At 48.3% G+C, this 18,465-nt stretch overlaps 1 protein-coding gene and 1 pseudogene across 5 annotated transcripts in view; one reads left to right on the top strand and one right to left on the bottom strand.

Moving 5' to 3' along the window:
* The window catches only part of folr (folate receptor), a 55,334-nt gene extending 50,769 nt beyond the window's left edge, over positions 1-4,565 (top strand). For all 5 annotated transcript variants that reach the window (XM_072477476.1, XM_072477477.1, XM_072477478.1 and 2 more), the window contains one exon: positions 1,102-4,565. In XM_072477476.1, the coding sequence (XP_072333577.1) occupies positions 1,102-1,388 (287 nt within the window). In that variant the 3' untranslated portion in view covers positions 1,389-4,565. The remainder of the gene's footprint in view (positions 1-1,101) is intronic.
* An 11,260-nt stretch (positions 4,566-15,825) lies between these two features.
* On the bottom strand, positions 15,826-16,043 carry LOC140391344 (protein kish-B pseudogene; annotated as a pseudogene).
* Between the last annotated feature and the right edge of the window lie 2,422 nt (positions 16,044-18,465).

The raw sequence follows: 18,465 nt of genomic DNA, 5'->3' as shown, positions 1-18,465 counted from the left end.
GTGCAGGTTAGGTGGATTGGTCATGCTAAATTGCCCTTGGTGTCCAAAACGTTTTGGTGGGGTTATGGGGATATGAGGATAGGATGGAGGTGTGGGCTTGGGTAGGGTGCTCTTTCCAAGGGCCAGTGCGGACCCGATGGGCCGAGTGGCCTCCTTCTGCACTGTAAATTCTGTGAAATGCTAAGAAATCAGGTGCTTAATATTCACGGATATGAAGAGTTTAGAAAAGATAGAGAAGGGAAAAAGGGTGGGTGGGTTCGCTGTACCGACTCGGGGACACGCTGTGGCAATGGGACGATGTCCTTGAGGCAAAGGCCGAATCCATTTGGTTAGCGGTCAGAAACAAATAGGGATGGTCACGCTCCTGGGGATATTCTATAGGCCTCAATAGTGAGAGAGACAGAAGTGCAAGAAAATCACCAGAGATGTGCACTTGCAATAGAGTGGTGATATCTGGAGACTTCAGTGACCCACATATCAATTGGGATAATGTTAGAAAATGATAAGAGGGGGGGAAACATTTATGATCAGTTCAGAAGGCGGCATGACTAGATCTGGAGTTGGGGAATTAAGTGGGTCATAAGAACATGCGAAATAGGGGCAGGAGTCGACCATTTGGCTCCTCGCATCTGTTCCACCATTTAGTACGATAATAATCTTTATTGTCACAAGTGGGCTCACATTAACACTGCAATGAGGTTACTGTGAAAATCCCCTAGTCTATCCGGCGCCTATCGGGTCACAGAGGGAGAATTCAGAACGCCCAAATCACCTGACAGCTCGTCTTTCGGGACTTGTGGGAGGAAACCGGAGCACCCGGAGGAAACCCACGCAGACACGGGGAGGACGTGCAGACTCCGCACAGTGAGCCAAGTCGGGAATCGAACCTGGGAATTTGAAATATTAATTCCGAGTCTGACTGCTTATTTAAATGAATGGTTGAGAAAATCTTATCAGAGAGATATCCACTGGCACCGAATTCCTAGATTATCACCTGTATCTGTCTTCAATCTTCGTTCCTGCCTGCTTTAATTGAAATTCATTGCGACCCTCACGACCTTTTCCCTCAGTGAGATTGTTTTTTTAAAAATTTCTTTTCAGGTATAAACAAATGTCCAACAAATTCCAAATGCCAGAAGTTTTCTCAAGTTTTCCCAACTCCACAGGATCTTTGCGAGAAGTTGTGGAGCAACTCTTACCAGTACACGCAGCACGACCGGGGGAGTGGGGAGTGCATTGTCATGTGGTTCAATTCGGCCTTGATGGACAACCCGAACGTGGCGGTGGCACAGCACTACGCCATTCAGATGGGCTTGATCGCATCTGCGTCCAGCGCCAAACTGACGGTCCCGCTTTTCCTCGCTCTTCTAGCCTCTGACTTGCTCTGAGTTTGCCGATGGAGCCAGGAAGGAGCGGACTGATGAAATGCATTGTCTTTCTTCCTGACCGTTTCCGTCGGCATTCATGCTTTTGAAATGTTGTTGATTTGAACAAGTTTTGATATAAAATCTGCCTTTCCTGCCGTGCCAAATTTCTGTCTGAGGGCGGGGCAATTTCAGCTCTTCGCCTCCCTCAGACCAGAGTCCGCCTGCTGTGGACCAAAACGAAGAAAAGGCTTGCGTTTGTGTAGCACCTATCACGACCCCGGGGCAGCCCATGCGGTCACTGCTGTAAGGTGGACAATGCAGCAATCCGTGAGTGAGCTCCCGTGCACAGCAGTGTGATAGCGACCAGATAATCTGTCGTCACCGATAAAGTTGAGGGATAAAATACGACCAGGATACCGGGGGGGGAACTCTCCTGCTCTTCTGTGAAATCGTGGGATTACTTGTCCTTTTGGCAGTCTCATCTGAAAGATAGCATCGGAGTGTTACTCAGGGCAAGGCTATCTAAATGCTGGCTGCCATTGAGTAGCAAGGTCAGAGGTTCCACCTTGATCTCCGTTGGGATGGCAATTGAGGACACTAGAGCGAACCTTATGGCATATACATGGTTGAAAGTGTTATTAGATCGTCAGTGAAGTGATGAGGGTCATCAATAGGGCTATCAAGTGACACTTACCAATAACGTGCTCGCTGACACTTAGTTTGGGTTCCGCCAGGGTCACTCAGCTCCTGACCTGGTTCAAACATGGGACAAGAGCTGAACTCCAGAAGTGAGATGAGAGTGACTGCCCTTGACATCAAGGCAGCATTTGACCGAGTGTGGGAATTGGAGGGGAATCTCTCCGCTGGTTGGAGTCATTCCCGGCACAAAAGAAGGTGGTTGTGGGTGTTTGGAGGTCAATCATTTCAGCTCCAGGACATCACTGCAGGAGTTCCTCAGGGGAGTGTCCGAGGCCCAACCATCTTCATCAATGACCTCCCTTCCACCAGAAAGTCAGAAGTGGGGATTGTGCCGTGAACTGCACAATGTTCAGCACCATTCGCAACTCCTCAGATAATGAAGCAGTCCCTGTCCAAATGCAGCAAGACCTGGACAAGTAAAGTTTGTGCCACACGAGTGCTGACAATGACCCCCACTATCAACATCCTGGGGTTGCCACTGACCTGATATTGAACTGGGCCAGCCATATAAATACTGTGGCAGGCAGCACGGTGGTGCCGAGGTCCCAGGTTCGAACCCCGGCCCTGGGTCACTGTCCGTGTGGAGTTTGCACATTCTCCCCGTGTCTGCGTGGGTTTCGCCCCCACAACCCAAAGATGTGCAGGGTAGGTGGATTGGCCGCACTAAGTTGCCCCTTTAATTGGAAAAAACTAATTGGGTACTCTAAATTCCCCAAAGCCTGTCCCCCATCTACAAGGCATTAGTCAGGAGTGTGATGGAATACTCTCCACTTGCCTGGATGAGCGCAGCTCCAACAACACACCAGAAGCTCAACACCATCCAGGACGAAGCAGCCCCGCTTGATTCACACTCCATTCATCACCTTCAACATCCACAAGCTCCACCATGGACGCACAGTAGCAGCATGTGTACCATTTACAACATGCATTGCAGCAACTCTCCAAGGCTCCTCCAACAGCACCGATCAAACCCACAACCACCTAGAAGGACAAGGATAGCGGACACCATCACCTGCAAGGTCCCCCGCCTGCCTGCCCAAGCCGCTCACCATCCTGACTTGGAAATATATCGGCCGTTCCTTCACTGTCGCTGGGTCAAAATCCTGGAATTCCCTTCCTAAGAGCACCGTGGGTGTACCTACACCTCAGGGACTGCAACGGTTCAAGAAAGCAGCTCACCACCACATTCTCAAAGGGCAATTAGCGATGGGCAACAAATGCCGGCCTAGCCAGCGACGCCCACATCACGTCACACTTTAAACTGAGGGGCCCTGATGACTCAGGCAGGTGTTAAATATCTGTGCGATTTGGAAGAGCGGGGAATTATTTATTCCACATCTCTTGGCCAATATTGATTTGTAAAATTTGCAATCAGAAAAGATTAATAATTATAATAATGAACTTTATTATTGTCACAAGTAGGCTTACATTAACGCTGCAATGAAGTTACTGTGAAAAGCCCCTCGTCGCCACATTCCGCCACCTGTTCGGGTACACGGAGGGAGAATTCAAAATGTCCAAATTACTTTCGGGACTTGTGGGAGGAAACCGGGGCACCCGGAGGAAACCCACGCAGGCACGGGGGGGGAAACGTGCAGACTCCGCACAGACAGTGACCCAAGCCGGGAATCGAACTTGGGACTCGAGCTGTGAAGCAACCGTGCTAACTACTGTGCTACTGTGCCACCCAGATTATCTAGACATTGTTTCGTTGCTGTGGATGGGAATGTGCTTTGTGTTTCCAATGTTGCTGACCATTTTGTAAAACTACTTCCCTTGGCCAGGATGTCCTGAGGTCAAGAATGATACTATATAAATGCAAGTCTGTCATTTATTTAATCCGATTATTTCTGTAATCGCCTCCAACTTTTCCAAGATTTCTTGCACTCCTCCTCTTCTGGCCTGTTTTGCATTCCTGATTTTATTCACTCCATTCGTGGCCTTGGTGCTGTCGGCTGCCTGGACGCCAAGGTCTCTAATTCCCAGCTTTAAACCGCTCCGCCACTTGACCTCTCCACCTTCCTTCCAGACGCTCTGGAAAACCTACCTCTTTCGCCACGCTACAGGCCTGCCATTTCCTTAAGTGACTGGGTGAAATACGGTTTGATTCTGCTCCTGTGAAGCACCGTGAGATGTTTTGCTATGGTAAAAGAACTCTTATAAATGCCAGAAGATGTTATTAATGTGGGTAATTTGGGATTGTCTGACTATTTTTAAAAGAAAATGAAAACACGAATTATAAAGTGCCATTCACCTGTTCCTTGGTAAACAACACACAACTTCATTTCCTGAGTCAAGGGTCACGGTCAACTTTCCATATCAAACTTCAAATAAATTACAGGAACTCACCGTAACACATCTGGCCTCCGTATATCTGCCGCCTTTTAATTGAAATTGACAAACTCAGCTACAGTTTGCTTGTAGATTACCTCTGTGTACGCACAGTGGCTACTTAAATGCGATGAGACTGCCTAAGATTAAAGCACTTTAACAGCAGAATGATGTCTTATGTTTTGCATTGTGTGACATTTAAGTTGAGGCTAAGTCTTCTCCCGCAGATGCAAGCGATAGCGCTCAATCACTCACTTGCTCTTTGTCCAGGATAGTATTCTCTGTGGTGTCCTGTCGACGTTTATCCTTCGACTTCCGTGTTTTTAACAAAAGATCTCCTGGATTATTGGATTGTTTATTTATTTGCTGTTTGTGGGATCTTGCTGTGTTGAAATTGGTTGCTGTGCATCTTGCGCAACATCAATGAGGACAAGGGAGGTCCTGAGGGGTCCTCACCAGGTGGCTGTGGACAGGATGTTTCCTCTTGTCGGAGAATCGTGAACGCGAGTTCCCCCATTTAAGTCGGGTAAGAATTGTTTTCTCGGAGGTTTGACTCTCTTTGGAACTCTCTTCCCGAAAGGGTGGTAGAAACAGAGTCTGAACATTCCCAATAATAACAATCTTTATTATTGTCACAAGTAGTCTTACATTAACAATGCAATGAAGTTACTGTGAAAATCCCCTCGTCGCCACACCCCGGCGCCTGTTCGGGTACACAGAGGGAGAATTCAGAATGTCCAATTCACCTAACAAGCACGTCTTTCGGGACTTGTGGAAGGAAGGAAACCCCAGGCAGACTCGGTGAGAACGTGAGGGTTGTGAGATGTGCTCTTACTCCACCTCGTGGCTGGATGCTGTAATTACTCTCTCTTCCACATGATCATTCATATATACAAAGATGATATACTAGATATCATTGCACTATCCATTTCAGATTTACAGTTAGCTACTGATCTAGTGTGGAAGACCGTTCCGAACCTGCGGCAGCCTGTGTGTGTAGACGTCTCTCCTGATTTCACTCGTAAAAGGTCTGGTTCGAACTTTTAGACCTCGGTCCCCCAGTCCTAGATTCCATAAGACCATAAGACATAGGAGCGGAAGTAGGGCCATTCGGCCCATCGAGTCCACTCCACCATTCGATCATGGCTGATTTCAACTCCATTTACCCGCTCTCTCTCCATAGCCCTTAATTCCTCGAGAAATCAAGAATTTATCAACTTCTGTCTTAAAGACACTCAACGCCCCGGCCTCCACCGCCCTCTGTGGCAATGAATTCCACAGACCCACCACTCTCTAGCTGAAGAAATTTCTCCTCATCTCTGTTCTAAAGTGACTCCCTTTTATTCTAAGGCTGTGCCCCCGGGTCCTCGTCTCCCCTGCTAATGGAAACAACTTCCCTACATCCACCCTATCTAAGCCATTCATTATCTTGTAAGTTTCTATTAGATCTCCCCTCAACCTCCTAAACTCCAATGAATATAATCCCAGGATCCTCAGACGTTCATCGTATGTTAGGCCTACCATTCCTGGGATCATCCGTGTGAATCTCCGCTGGACCCGCTCCAGTGCCAGTATGTCCTTCCTGAGGTGTGGGGACCAAAATTGCGCACAGTATTCTAAATGGGGCCTAACTAATGCTTTATAAAGCTTCAGAAGTACATCCCTGCTTTTGTATTCCAAGCCTCTTGAGATGAATGACAACATTGCATTTGCTTTCTTAATTACGGACTCAACCTGCAAGTTTACCTTGAGAGAATCCTGGACTAGGACTCCCAAGTCCCTTTGCACTTCAGCATTATGAATTTTGTCATCGTTTAGAAAATAGTCCATGCCCCTCTTCTTTTTTCCAAAGTGCAAGACCTCGCACTTGCCCACGTTGAATTTCATCAGCCATTTCTTGGACCACTCTCCTAAACTGTCTAAATCTTTCTGCAGCCTCCCCACCTCCTCCATACTACCTGCCCCTCCACCTATCTTTGTATCATCGGCAAACTTAGCCAGAATGCCCTCAGTCCCGTCATCTAGATCGTTAATATATAAAGAGAACCGCTGTGGCCCCAACACTGGACCCTGCGGGACACCACTCGTCACCGGTTGCCATTCCGAAAAAGAACCTTTTATCCCAACTCTCTGCCTTCTGCCTGACAGCCAATCGTCAATCCATGTTAGTACCTTGCCTCGAATACCATGGGCCCTTATTTTACTCAGCAGTCTCCCGTGAGGCACCTTATCAAAGGCCTTTTGGAAGTCAAGATAGATAACATCCATTGGCTCTCCTTGGTCTAACCTATTTGTTACCTCTTCAAAGAACTCTAACAGGTTTGTCAGGCACGACCTCCCCTTACTAAATCCATGCTGACTTGTCCTAATCCGACCCTGCACTTCCAAGAATTTAGAAATCTCATCCTTAACAATGGATTCTGGAATCTTGCCAACAACCGAGGTTAGGCTAATTGGCCTATAATTTTCCATCTTTTTCCTTGTTCCCTTCTTGAACAAGGGGGTTACAACAGCGATTTTCCAATCCTCTGGTACTTTCCCTGACTCCAGTGACTGTTGAAACATCATCACCAACGCCTCCACTATTTCTTCAGCTATCTCCTTTAGAACTCTAGGATGTAGCCCATCTGGGCCCGGAGATTTGTCAATTTTTAGACCTCTTAGTTTCTCTAGCACTTTCTCCTTTGTGATGGCTACCATATTCAACCCCTGACTCTCCGGAATTGTTGGGATATTACTCATGTCTTCTACTGTGAAAACTGACGCAAAGTACTTATTCAGTTCCTCGGCTATTTCCTTGTCTCCCATCACAAAATTACCAGCATCATTTTGGAGCGGCCCAATGTCAACTTTTGCCTCTCGTTTGTTTTTAATGTATTTAAAGAAACTTTTACTATCATTCCTAATGTCACTGGCTAGCCTACCTTCAAATTTGATCCTCTCTTTCCTTATCTCTCTCTTTGTTATCCTCTGTTTGTTTTTGTAGCCTTCCCAATCTTCTGACTTCCCACTACTCTTTGCCACATTATAGGCTTTCTCTTTTGCTTTGATGCATTCCCTAACTTCCCTTGTCAGCCATGGCTGCCTAATCCCCCCTCTGATAACCTTTCTTTTCTTTGGGATGAACCTCTGTACTGTGACCTCAATTACTCCCAGAAACTCCTGCCATTGCTGTTCTACTGTCTTTCCCACTAGGGTCTGCTCCCAGTCGATTTTCGTCAGTTCCTCCCTCATGCCCCTGTAGTTACCTTTTATTTAACTGTAACACCTTTACATCTGATTCTACCTTCTTTCTTTCAAATTGGAGATTGAATTCGACCATATTATGATCACTGCCTCCTAAGTGCTCCCTTTAAGATCTTTAATCAAGTCTGGCTCATTACATAACACTAAGTCCAGAATGGCCTGTTCCCTCGTGGGCTCCATCACAAGCTGTTCCAAAAAGCCCTCCTGTAAACATTCAATGAATTCCCTTTCCTTGGGTCCACTGGCAGTATTCCCAGATCAGTGGAAATACTTTCTCACTGTTTTTACCCTATCTTTTCCCCTTAATGTCTTGGAAACACCCTCTCCTGAACCTTCATAATGCCAGGAACTAGGTACTCGGTTTGCGTAATCTCTCCTCTAATTGAACCATTGGGAATCCAGAGCATCATTCTGGTAAATCTACACCACGCTCCCTCAAAAGTCATTCCATCCTTCCTAAGATGTGATGTCCAGAACTGCTCAAGGTCTAGCCCTGCTCCCGGTAGCTGAAGCTTGTCTTCTACCCTCTTGGGATTCTAGATGCCCAGGTCAGAATTCCATTAACCGTTTAAATTATTTTCTGCAACTGTTCATGATATTTTGCCACAAATGTCTACACTCAAGAGGCTGGCGTATCTGTGGAATTCTCGACCGCGGATGGCTGTGGAGACCAAGTGGCTGAGTGTATTCAAGGGAGAGATTGCACAGGAGGGGGTGCAGCGGAGATTCACCGGGACGTTGCCTGGGATGGAAAGTTTCAGCTCTGAGGAGTGACTGGGTAGGCTGGGTTTATTTCCCTTGGAGCAGAGGAGGCTGAGCCAGGGATCTGTTGGAGATTGAGAGGCATAGAGCGGGGTATGTTGTAAGAATTGTTTTCCCCATGGCAGATGTTTAAGACCAGTGGACATCGGTTTAAGATGAGAAGTGAGTGGTTTAACCGTAGAAACATAGAATCCCTACCGTGCACAAGGAGACCATTTGGCCCATTTGGGCCTGCACTGATGGGAAACAGCACCCTATCTAGGCCCATTCCCCTGCCTGAGGAAACATTTTTTCACCCAGAGGGTGATGGGAATATGGAACGTGCTTCCAGAGGGTGGTGGAGGCAGGAACTCTCTCAACATTTAAGATGTATCTGGACAAGCGCTTAAATCGCCAAGGCAGCGTCGGCTCTGGACCAAGTGCTGGTAAATGGGATTAATATAGATTAGTATTTGATGGGTGGCATAGACATGGTGGGCCGAAGGGCCTGATCCTGGGCTATATGACTCTGACTCTAAAGAGATCATTTGTTTGATTTTAATGGCATCAATGAGTACGCGGAGAAAGTGGGAATATGACATTGAGGTTGAGGATCAACCATGGTGGTAATGAATGAGGCTTGAAGGGCTGAATGGCCTCCTGCTCCTATTTACTATGTTTCTACGTTAATGACCTCTGGACAATGAAGCCTCTATGGACCGTATCCGCGTCCAGGTTTTAAATTATGTCCTGTTCTATATTTCTAGGGTCCAGAGTGGGTAACTCAGATATGGAAATCCATTTGCCATGCCTTTGCCCGTTCATTTCACCTACTAATATCTTTTTGTAAATTCATGGTTCCATCTGCAATACTTACAATGCTGCGTGAATTTGCGTCATTGGTAAATTTGAATATGTGGCGTCCGGTCCCATGTCAGTCGTTAATAACTATGGCCAATCATTCGGGCCCCAACACGGAGTCTTGCGGGAAATCACCAGTCGCATTCTGCCAAGCCGAGTACCTGCCCAGCACCGCTACACTCTGCCACCTGTCGCTCAGCCAGTTTCCGAACCAATTTGCTCTCAATTCCATAGGCATCAACTTTAGCTCCGTCTCTTGTGAGGTACTTTAGCAAATGCCTTCTGGACGTCCATGTAAATAACATGCAAGTGCATTCCCTGTCCATTAATTTAGTCACCTATTGGAAAAACCCCAATCCGGGATATCAGGCAAGATTTCCAAGTCTTCCCTTCGCCCGGGCGGCACGGTGGCGCAGTGGGTTAGCCCTGCAGCCTCACGGCGCCGAGGTCCTAGGTTCGATCCCAGCTCTGGGTCATTGTCTGTGTGGAGTTTGTACATTCTCCCCCTGTTTGCGTGGATTTCGCCCCCATAACCCAAAGATGTGCAGGATTGGCCACGCTAAATTGCTCCTTAAATTGGAAAAAATGAGTTGGGTACTCTAAATTTATATTTTTAAAAATGTCTTCCCTTTACCAATTCACACTGGCTTTTCTCATCAACCGAAGACTTACAGGATGTTCCTCCTTAATTATAGACTTGAGCAACTTTCTGACAGTGGATCCCAGGCGAACTGATCTATAATCTCTGGCTTCTACAGAGATGTATTATGTGGAATATTAGTTTATAAAGTCAGTGGCTGCATTTATATATACACATACGGATGTTCAAAATAGGAGCAGAAGTCGGCCATTCGGCCCCTCGAGCCTGCTCCATCATTCAATAAGATCATGGCTAATCCGTTTGTGTTTCGAGTTCCACATCCCCATCTACCCTCGATAACATCTGATCCCCTTGCCTTTTTTAAAATAAATTTACAGTGCCCAATTATATATTTATTTCCAATTAAGGCACAATTTAGCGTGGCCAATCCACCTAGCCTGCACATCTTTGGGTTGTGGGGGTGAAACCCATGCAGACATGGGGAGAACGTGCAAACTCCACACGGACGGTGACCCAGAGCCGGGATTCGAACCCAGGACCTTCGCGCCACAGTCTCAGTGCTAACCACTGCGCCACATGCCGCCCCTGATCCCCTTGCCAAACAAGATTCTGTCTCCACCTTAAAAATATTCAGTGACTTCGCTCCACCGCATTCTAAGGCAGAGTTCCAAAGTCGCACAACCCTCAGAAAAAAAATCCCCTCATCTCTGACCGAAATGGGTGACCCTAATTTTAAAAACAGGTCCCCCTTGTTCTGGACTCACCCACATGAGGAAGCATCCTTTCAATGCCCACCCTGTTAAAACTATTCAGGATCTTGTATATGTATATGTTTTTAAATAACACTCTCATGAAGGACACCAGCCAACAGCAGCTATTATGTTGCATTTGCAAAGGACACAAGCTATTTTATGGGGACACTGAGTCTATGGAGCTCTCGGGGCCAGTGGCTATGACAAGTTCAGATTGAAATCAGAGAGAGATCACGGGACCCAGCTCTTGGGTATACAATATCCTGGATTTCAACAAACAGAGACACTGTTGGCCACAGTGACAAATGGGACTTTCCGCTCTCTTTCACCTGAAATCTCTCTCATCAAAGTTGCGCTGTTTGTGGTTTGAAACCCCACCAGAAGACCTCATTGGTGCAAACCGAGAGTTTTTAAAGGAGGCTTCCAAATCAACCCCACTGACCTCGAGAGGAAAGAGGATTAGCCTGCTCCAGTGAGAAACCCAAGTTCCAGCAACAACGGTGCAGAATGACCCTGAAGCTGTGAGCAGGCATCCAGACAAAATGTCAACACTTCTCCTGGCTTCAGATTTTACTTGGCTAAGTTTTAAGACCTGATACTTGTAAAGTTTTATCTCTCTTCGTGCATACTTGGGTGTGTTGTGTGTGTGTTTTTGCATTAGTGAATGTATTTGCGTATTTTAAACCTTTTGTTAATAATTTCGGCATCTTCACCTGAGTGAGATTAGCAAAAAAACTAACACTAAAACTTAAGGAAACTGACCGGCTTACTTCTAACACTGAACTGTACACAATTAAGTATATACATTGGGGGCAGCGCCGAGGTCCCAGGTTCGATCCCTGCTCTGGGTCACTGTCCGTGTGGAGTTTGCACATTCTCCCCGTGTCTGCGTGGGTTTCGCCCCCGCAACCCAAAGGTAGGTGGATTGGCCACACTAAATTGCCCCTTAATAGGGGCAGCGCAGTGGTAGCACTGCAGTCTCACGGCGCCAAGGTCCCAGGTTCAATCCCGGCTCTGGGTCACTGTCCGTGTGGAGTTTGCACATTCTCCCCGTGTCTGCGTGGGTTTCGCCCCCGCAACCCAAAGGTAGGTGGATTGGCCACACTAAATTGCCCCTCAATAGGGGCAGCACGGTGGTGCAGTGGTAGCACTGCAGTCTCACGGCGCCAAGGTCCCAGGTTCAATCCCGGCTCTGGGTCACTGTCCGTGTGGAGTTTGCACATTCTCCCCGTGTCTGCGTGGGTTTCGCCCCCACAACCCAAAGGTGTGCAGGGTAGGTGGATTGAACATGCTAAATTGCCCCTAATTGGGAAAAAATGAATTGGGTGCTCTAAATTTATTTTTTTGACAAAAGTATATATATTGAATTGACTATCACAATGGACTGCAGTGGTTGAAGAAGGTGGCTTAACATCACCTTCTCGAGAGCAATGATGGATAGACAACATAAGCTGGCCTAGCTAATGACATCCATTACCCTTAAACAAATTTTAAAAATACTTAATTTGTATTTCTTAGAGTGCAGAGACATGCACAATTCCAAATCTAAGGGATGGACCCTGAATCGAGAGGTCTTTGAAAAATTATAGTCGGGGGCACCTGCAATGTTCTCACTGACTTCCTTTAAAACCTTGAGATGGAAACCATCTGGTCCTGGGAGTTTGTCATTCTTTCGCACCATTACCTCCTCAATCTTGAGTGATAAATATTTGAAATGTTTCACCTGGTGCGATAGCAGGATAAAGAATAGGAATATTCAAAATGAAGTTGGATTCCAAATCGCTGGTGTCCCAAGTACTGGATGCATGAACATTGATAGAAGTTTGACAAACTTTTCTCATCCCTGTGAGCTGCCTTGCGTTATGCGACAGTGTTTGATTTGCAAGAACAGACGAACCATCTCGCCCAAGCTGGCAGTCGAAGGTGCGGGTAACTCCTGGAGCAGGGGATTAGTCAGGATCCCTCCCCTTGGAATCAAGCCGGTGAACTTTGCATGCATTAACGCCAGGCGGGGGAAGTTGAAGAGCTTATCACGATCTGTCTAAGCTCATTGTGGGTGAGATATTGAATGATCATCGCTTCCCGGGATCAGTACCGAATGGGCAGGGGAAAAGATCATTGGAGGAAGAAAAGTAATAAAGGAGTTAATTTCTTGCAAATGATCAGATCCAACTTGGGAAATTCAAAGCTGCAAACAGGATGGAATATCATCACTCAGCGGAAAGCTAATAACGCAATAGTGATCAAAGCAAAAACGTGTCATAAATGACACTGTCCTTGTACACAATTGGTGTCAGCACATATTTACAATGCTGTGAGCTTCACACATTCTGGGTCATTTCACTTTAAATACGACTCCTAGAATTTTACAGCACAGAGAGGGAGGCCATTCAGCCCATTGTGCCTATGTCAGCCCTTTGAAAAGGCCACTCACTTTTGGGTACCAACCACCCAAGTACAATTTATGTAATTGATCCTTGGGCTGTGAACGTCACTGGGAAAGCTGGTCACTATTGTTCGTCCCCGAGGAGGTGCCTTTGGCCTTCCTTCTGCCAACAGCAGGTTTGATTCTCCCACATGCGAGAGCAGATGAGAGGCCACAACATTGGTGTAGTGTGGAGTCACAACTAGACCCAGACATGGTGAGGACAGCAGCACGCCCCCCCCCCCCTCCCTCCCACCCAAAGGAACCAGGTCAATGGGTTTGGATTTACCTTTGTATTGTTCTGCGTACAGTCCAGGCAGATCAATCCATACATGAAAAACATAGGACGTATATATACACAATGTAAATACATAGACATAGATGTCGGGTGAAGCATACAGGGGTGTAGTACTACTCAGTAGAGAAGATGCGTGAAGAGATCAGTTCAGTCCATAAGAGGGTCGTTTAGGAGCCTGGTAACAGCAGGGAAGAAGCTGTTTTTGAGTCTGTTCGTGGGTGTTCTCGGACTTTTGTATCTCCTGCCCGAGGGAAGAGGTTGGAAGAGTGAATAAGCCAGGTGGGAGGGATCTTTGATTATGCTGCCCGCTTTCCCCAGGCAGCGGGAGGTGTAGACAGAGTCAATGGACGGGAGGCGGGTTTGTGTGATGGACTTGGCGGTGTTCACGACTCTCTGAAGTTTCTTGCGTTCCTGGGCCGAGCAGTTGCCATACCAGGCTGTGATGCAGCCCGATAGGATGCTTTCTATGGTGCATCTGTAAAAGTTGGTTAGAGTCAATGTGGACATGCCGAATTTCCTTAGTTTCCTGAGGAAGTATAGGCGCTGTTGTGCTTTCTTGGTCATAGCATCAACCTGGGTGGACCAGGACAGATTGTTGGTGATGTGCACCCCTAGGAATTTGAAGCTGTCAACCATCTCCACCTCGGCCCTGTAGATGCTGATAGTGTGTACGATACTTTGCTTCCTGAAGTCAATGACCAGCTCTTCAGTTTTGCTGAGTTGAGTTTGTAGGACAATCCGACAGCTTTAAAAAAAAAAAAAAATTTAGAGTACCCAATTCATTGTTTCCAATTAAGGGGCAATTCAGCGTGGCCAATCCACCTACCCAGCACATCTTTGGGTTGTGGGGGCGGAACCCACGCAAACACGGGGAGAATGTACAAACCCCACACGGACAGTGACCCAGAGCCGGGATCGAAACTGGGACCTCGGCGCCGTGAGACTGCAGTGCTAACCCACTGTGCCACCGTGCTGCCCTAACAATCCAACAGCTTTATGGTAACTTTTTGTAATGCTAGATTTTTATGTCAAAGCAGAGTTCCAGTCCTCCATCTGTGAGAGAGAGATTTGAATTTATGAACTGATTTGATGTCCCATCCTCTCGGTTTAACTCAGCCACCACCAGCGATATAGAATCCAGTTTCATTCTGACTAATCCTCATTCTCGATTGTAGTCCAGCACCATAGCCACTCGCCTCTCATTAACCTTTGAGGGGCAAGATGGGAATTCTCGAAGGTTTGATTCTCCCAAGCTGGGGATTCTTGGGCGGCACGGTGTTTAGCACTGCTGCTTCACAGCACCAGGGTCCCGGGTTCGATTCCCGGCTTGGGTCACTGTCTGTGCGGAGTCTGCACGTTCTCCCCGTGTCTGCGTGGGTTTCCTCCGGGTGCTCCGGTTTCCTCCCACGGTCCAAAGATGTGCAGGTTAGGTGGATTGACCAAACAAATTTGCCCTTAAGTGACCAAAAAAGGCCAGATGGGGTTATTGCGTTATGGGGATAGCTCCCTGTCCCGCCTTGGGGAACTGGCACTGGGGTGATAAAATTAGTGGACAGCCCAGTCTGCCCTGTCACACTTCCAGCAGCTACGCGACGTGCGGTGAGCAAGCCCAACTTTGGTGTTGATACTTAAGAACAAGACCGGCAGCCCGCAGATCAGCATTTAACCACCAGGTGGTGGTGTATCTCTGAGTTGCCAGTTCAATCCCCACCACGTGGAATAACAGAAATATTTACACACGTGAAACCTGATTAACGGCGTGAGACTTTGCCAAGTGCTTTTTTGTGGTAAATTTGAAATATTTTGATACATCCTCCCGTAAAAAGTTCTGGATGCTGTTGTCAACTGATGTTTTGCATGTAGAATCATGGAATTTACAGTACAGAAGGAGGCCATTCGGCCCATTGAGTCTGCACCGGCCCTTGGAAAGGGCGCCCCAGTTAAACCCACACCTCCACCCTATCCCCGTAACCCAGTAACCCCACCCAACACTACGGGCAATTTAGCAAGGCCAATCCACCTAACCTGCACATCTTTGGACTGTGGGAGGAAACCGGAGCACCCGGAGGAAACCCACGCACACACGGGGAGAACATGCAGACTCCACACAGACAGTGACCCAAGCCGGGAATCGAACCTGGGACCCTGGAGCTGTAAAGCAATTGTGCTAACCACTGTGCTACCGTGCTGCCCGTTGGAGCAGAATGAGGCCTCTCGGCCCATCGAGTCTGTTCCACCATTCAATCATGGCTGGTATTTTCTCATCCCCATCCTCCTGCCTTCTCCTGGTCCCCTTATTGATCAAGAACCGATCTATCTCTGTCTTAAAGACACTCGAGTGATTTGGCCTCCACAGCCTTCTGCGGCGAAGAGTTCCACAGATTCACCACCCTCCGTTCTTGTACAGAAAGGAAACATTCTCTGATCTTAATCCTTGATGAATGGTTTTGCTAAATAAGTACATTGTTCCTCTGAGGTTCTTCATCAAGTTTGGACTGCTGGTGTCAATGAATGAACAAAACAGAAACACCCATGACAAGGCAAGACCGTGTAACTGGTACATGCAGCCTTGTTCCTATTGCTGCAGCTTTGTAAAATATGTCCTGATCTTTTCTGAAAGAAGCCATTTATTCAGTTGTGGAACTTGCTTTAGGTATGCACAGATGCATATAAAAAGCAGGCCAAATACCAGGAGCCCATTGAAAGAATATACATTGGCCATGACTGCGTCCCGGCTCCTGTCTCGCTCACTCCTCGTACGCGCTCCTTTATGATGAAAATGAATGAAATGAAAATCGCTTATTGTCACAAGTAGGCTTCAATGAAGTTACTGTGAAAAGCCCCGAGTCGCCACATTCCGGCGCCTGTTCGGGGAGGCTGGTACGGGAATTGAACCGTGCTGCTGGCCTACCTTGGTCTGCTCTAAAAGCCAGCGATTTAGCCCAGTGTGCTAAACCAGCCGAACGTTCCATAATAATTCACAACTCGGAGGAATGGCCTCAGCTCTATCTGGTGCAGGGGCCCGCTTGATAGCTCGGACTTTCTCTTCCACCGGCGCAAACTGTCCTTGCCAACCCGGTACCCCAGCTGCATGATCCCTCTCACCTGGAAGACACACCTGCCTCTTTTCAGGTGGACACCGACCTCCGAGAAATGGCGGACGACTTCCTCTAGGTTATCTAGGTGTTCCTTCTCGGAGGTGCCTGCAATTGATATGTCGTCCAGGTAGACTGCCATCCTTGGAAGCTCTTGAAGGATGCTCTCCATAACTCTGCTGGAAGATTGAACAGGCAGATGACACTCCAAATGGGAGCCTGGTGCATTTATACAGTTCCCTATGGGTATTACTGGCCACGTATTTCCTGGATGCCACGGTGTCCTGGAGGTGTGCGGGGCTCATGCCCAACTTGGAGACATAATGGCCCCCAGCCAACTTCACAGAGGTCCTCCAGGCGTGACATCGGGTACCTGTCCAAATGGCAGGTCTTGTTTACCATCACTGCCGCAAAGGCGGTTGGTCTTGTTTGACTTCAGCACCGGGACAACCGGGGCTGCCCATTCTGTGAACTGAACGGGGCAAATGATCCCCTCGTTCTCCAGCCAGCTCAGCTCATTGCCCACAAGAGGGCCCGTGGGACTGAGCGGGGCCTGAAATACTTGGGATGGGCCTCTGGGCCCAGGTAAATTTTCCCCACGGCCCCCTTTGCCTTCCCTAAACCGTCTTGGAAAACTTCCAGATATTTTTCCCGGACCTCATCTCGTCGGAATTCTGGAACCAGTTGCGGCCCAGAGGTCCGGGTGCGGCTCCTGCACGACTATCAGTTGAACTGATTGTTGCCCATAGGTAACTGGAGTCGTCATTGTCCCCATGATGGTTATGGGTGTCCATTGACAGAGACATCAGCCCTTGTATCTATTTTCATGTCCAAGGGGTGGCCATTCACCTGGATGGATGTCTCAATTGGGGCTACTTTTGGTGCCGTAATGCAACTTAGTTGCATGGAATCATCCTCACCAGACAGGGCAATAGGTAGAGCCCTAGTTTGGGGTAGTTTTCTCACTCGACCCGGGCGAAAGGTTGACTGTCGATCCTGGCGTTCCCACGGTTCCGGCGGCCACAAGGGCAGCACCGCTGTGAGTCTCCTGCCTGGATCTCGGGGAGGTGTCTCCCCGGGCTGCCGTGGTCCTTGGCCAATGGGTCTGACCACGATGTTGCTCAGGTGGCGACTGGTTCCCATAGCTCCTCCTCTTGGGGGTAGGGGGGGTGGGGGGGTAGTTACTCGCTGGAATGGGGCCGTGGCCAACGCCATGTCCATGGCGATCTGCACGATCACTGATGGTTTAGGGTGGTAAGGGTCTGAAACACGCTTCCCAGGTTTATTAAAGGTCTTTGAATCTGGGGCTGCCAGGTAGGTGAGGCTTGATCACACTGAAGGTTGGGGACCCGCAGGTGGTCAGGAGTATTACCTTTTCCCGGTCCTCCCCGACAATACCATTTGCCTGGAAGAAACCGCCTCCACTCGGTATACTGGGCCCAATTTTCCACGCCTGCGCCAAAGGCCTTCCGGAAAGCGCCACTCTTAAATTCCCTCCGACCACGCTGGGGAATTCAAGTGCGGTCTGGCCGTCCAGAATCACAGCCATAGTTCTTCCTCGTCGCCAGTGCAAAGTCTTCTGGAGATCCGAGAAGTTGATCCAAACAAAGGTTTATTTTCTAGTCGAAAGAAAGGTCACAATGTGGCGTCCAGCCCAGCCCTCTCACTCACATCCCTACTGCCTGGCTGGCCTCTGGCTCAGGTCGAGCAGCCATCCCCCTCTGCTCACTGGGGTGGCTGGGTCTTGACGATCGCGTGTGCTCCTGGTTGGCTGCCTAGTTGCTGCTGCTGGCTATCTGGCTGAGTGGCCTCTTTTCATTTTGGTGGCCACCCTCCTCAGCCCCGGCCTGGAGGTTGGGAGTCGCCTCGCTGCTCCCCTCGCTGGCCATTGGCCGATGTTAGTTCGGCGAGCTGCCCTTTGCCTCCGGCTGTCCGCCGGACCGAGTGCCGGAAACGTGGCTGCTGCTTTGCACCTTTACTCGATGGAAGGTCAGGAACTTCCCACCAATTCAGGAGATCCTTGTCTGCTCCAAATCTCCACCACTCGCA

Source organism: Scyliorhinus torazame, chromosome 15 (assembly GCF_047496885.1).
Source record: "Scyliorhinus torazame isolate Kashiwa2021f chromosome 15, sScyTor2.1, whole genome shotgun sequence".
Taxonomy (NCBI): Eukaryota; Metazoa; Chordata; class Chondrichthyes; order Carcharhiniformes; family Scyliorhinidae; genus Scyliorhinus; species Scyliorhinus torazame.
This window is presented reverse-complemented; position numbering and strand designations above follow the sequence as displayed.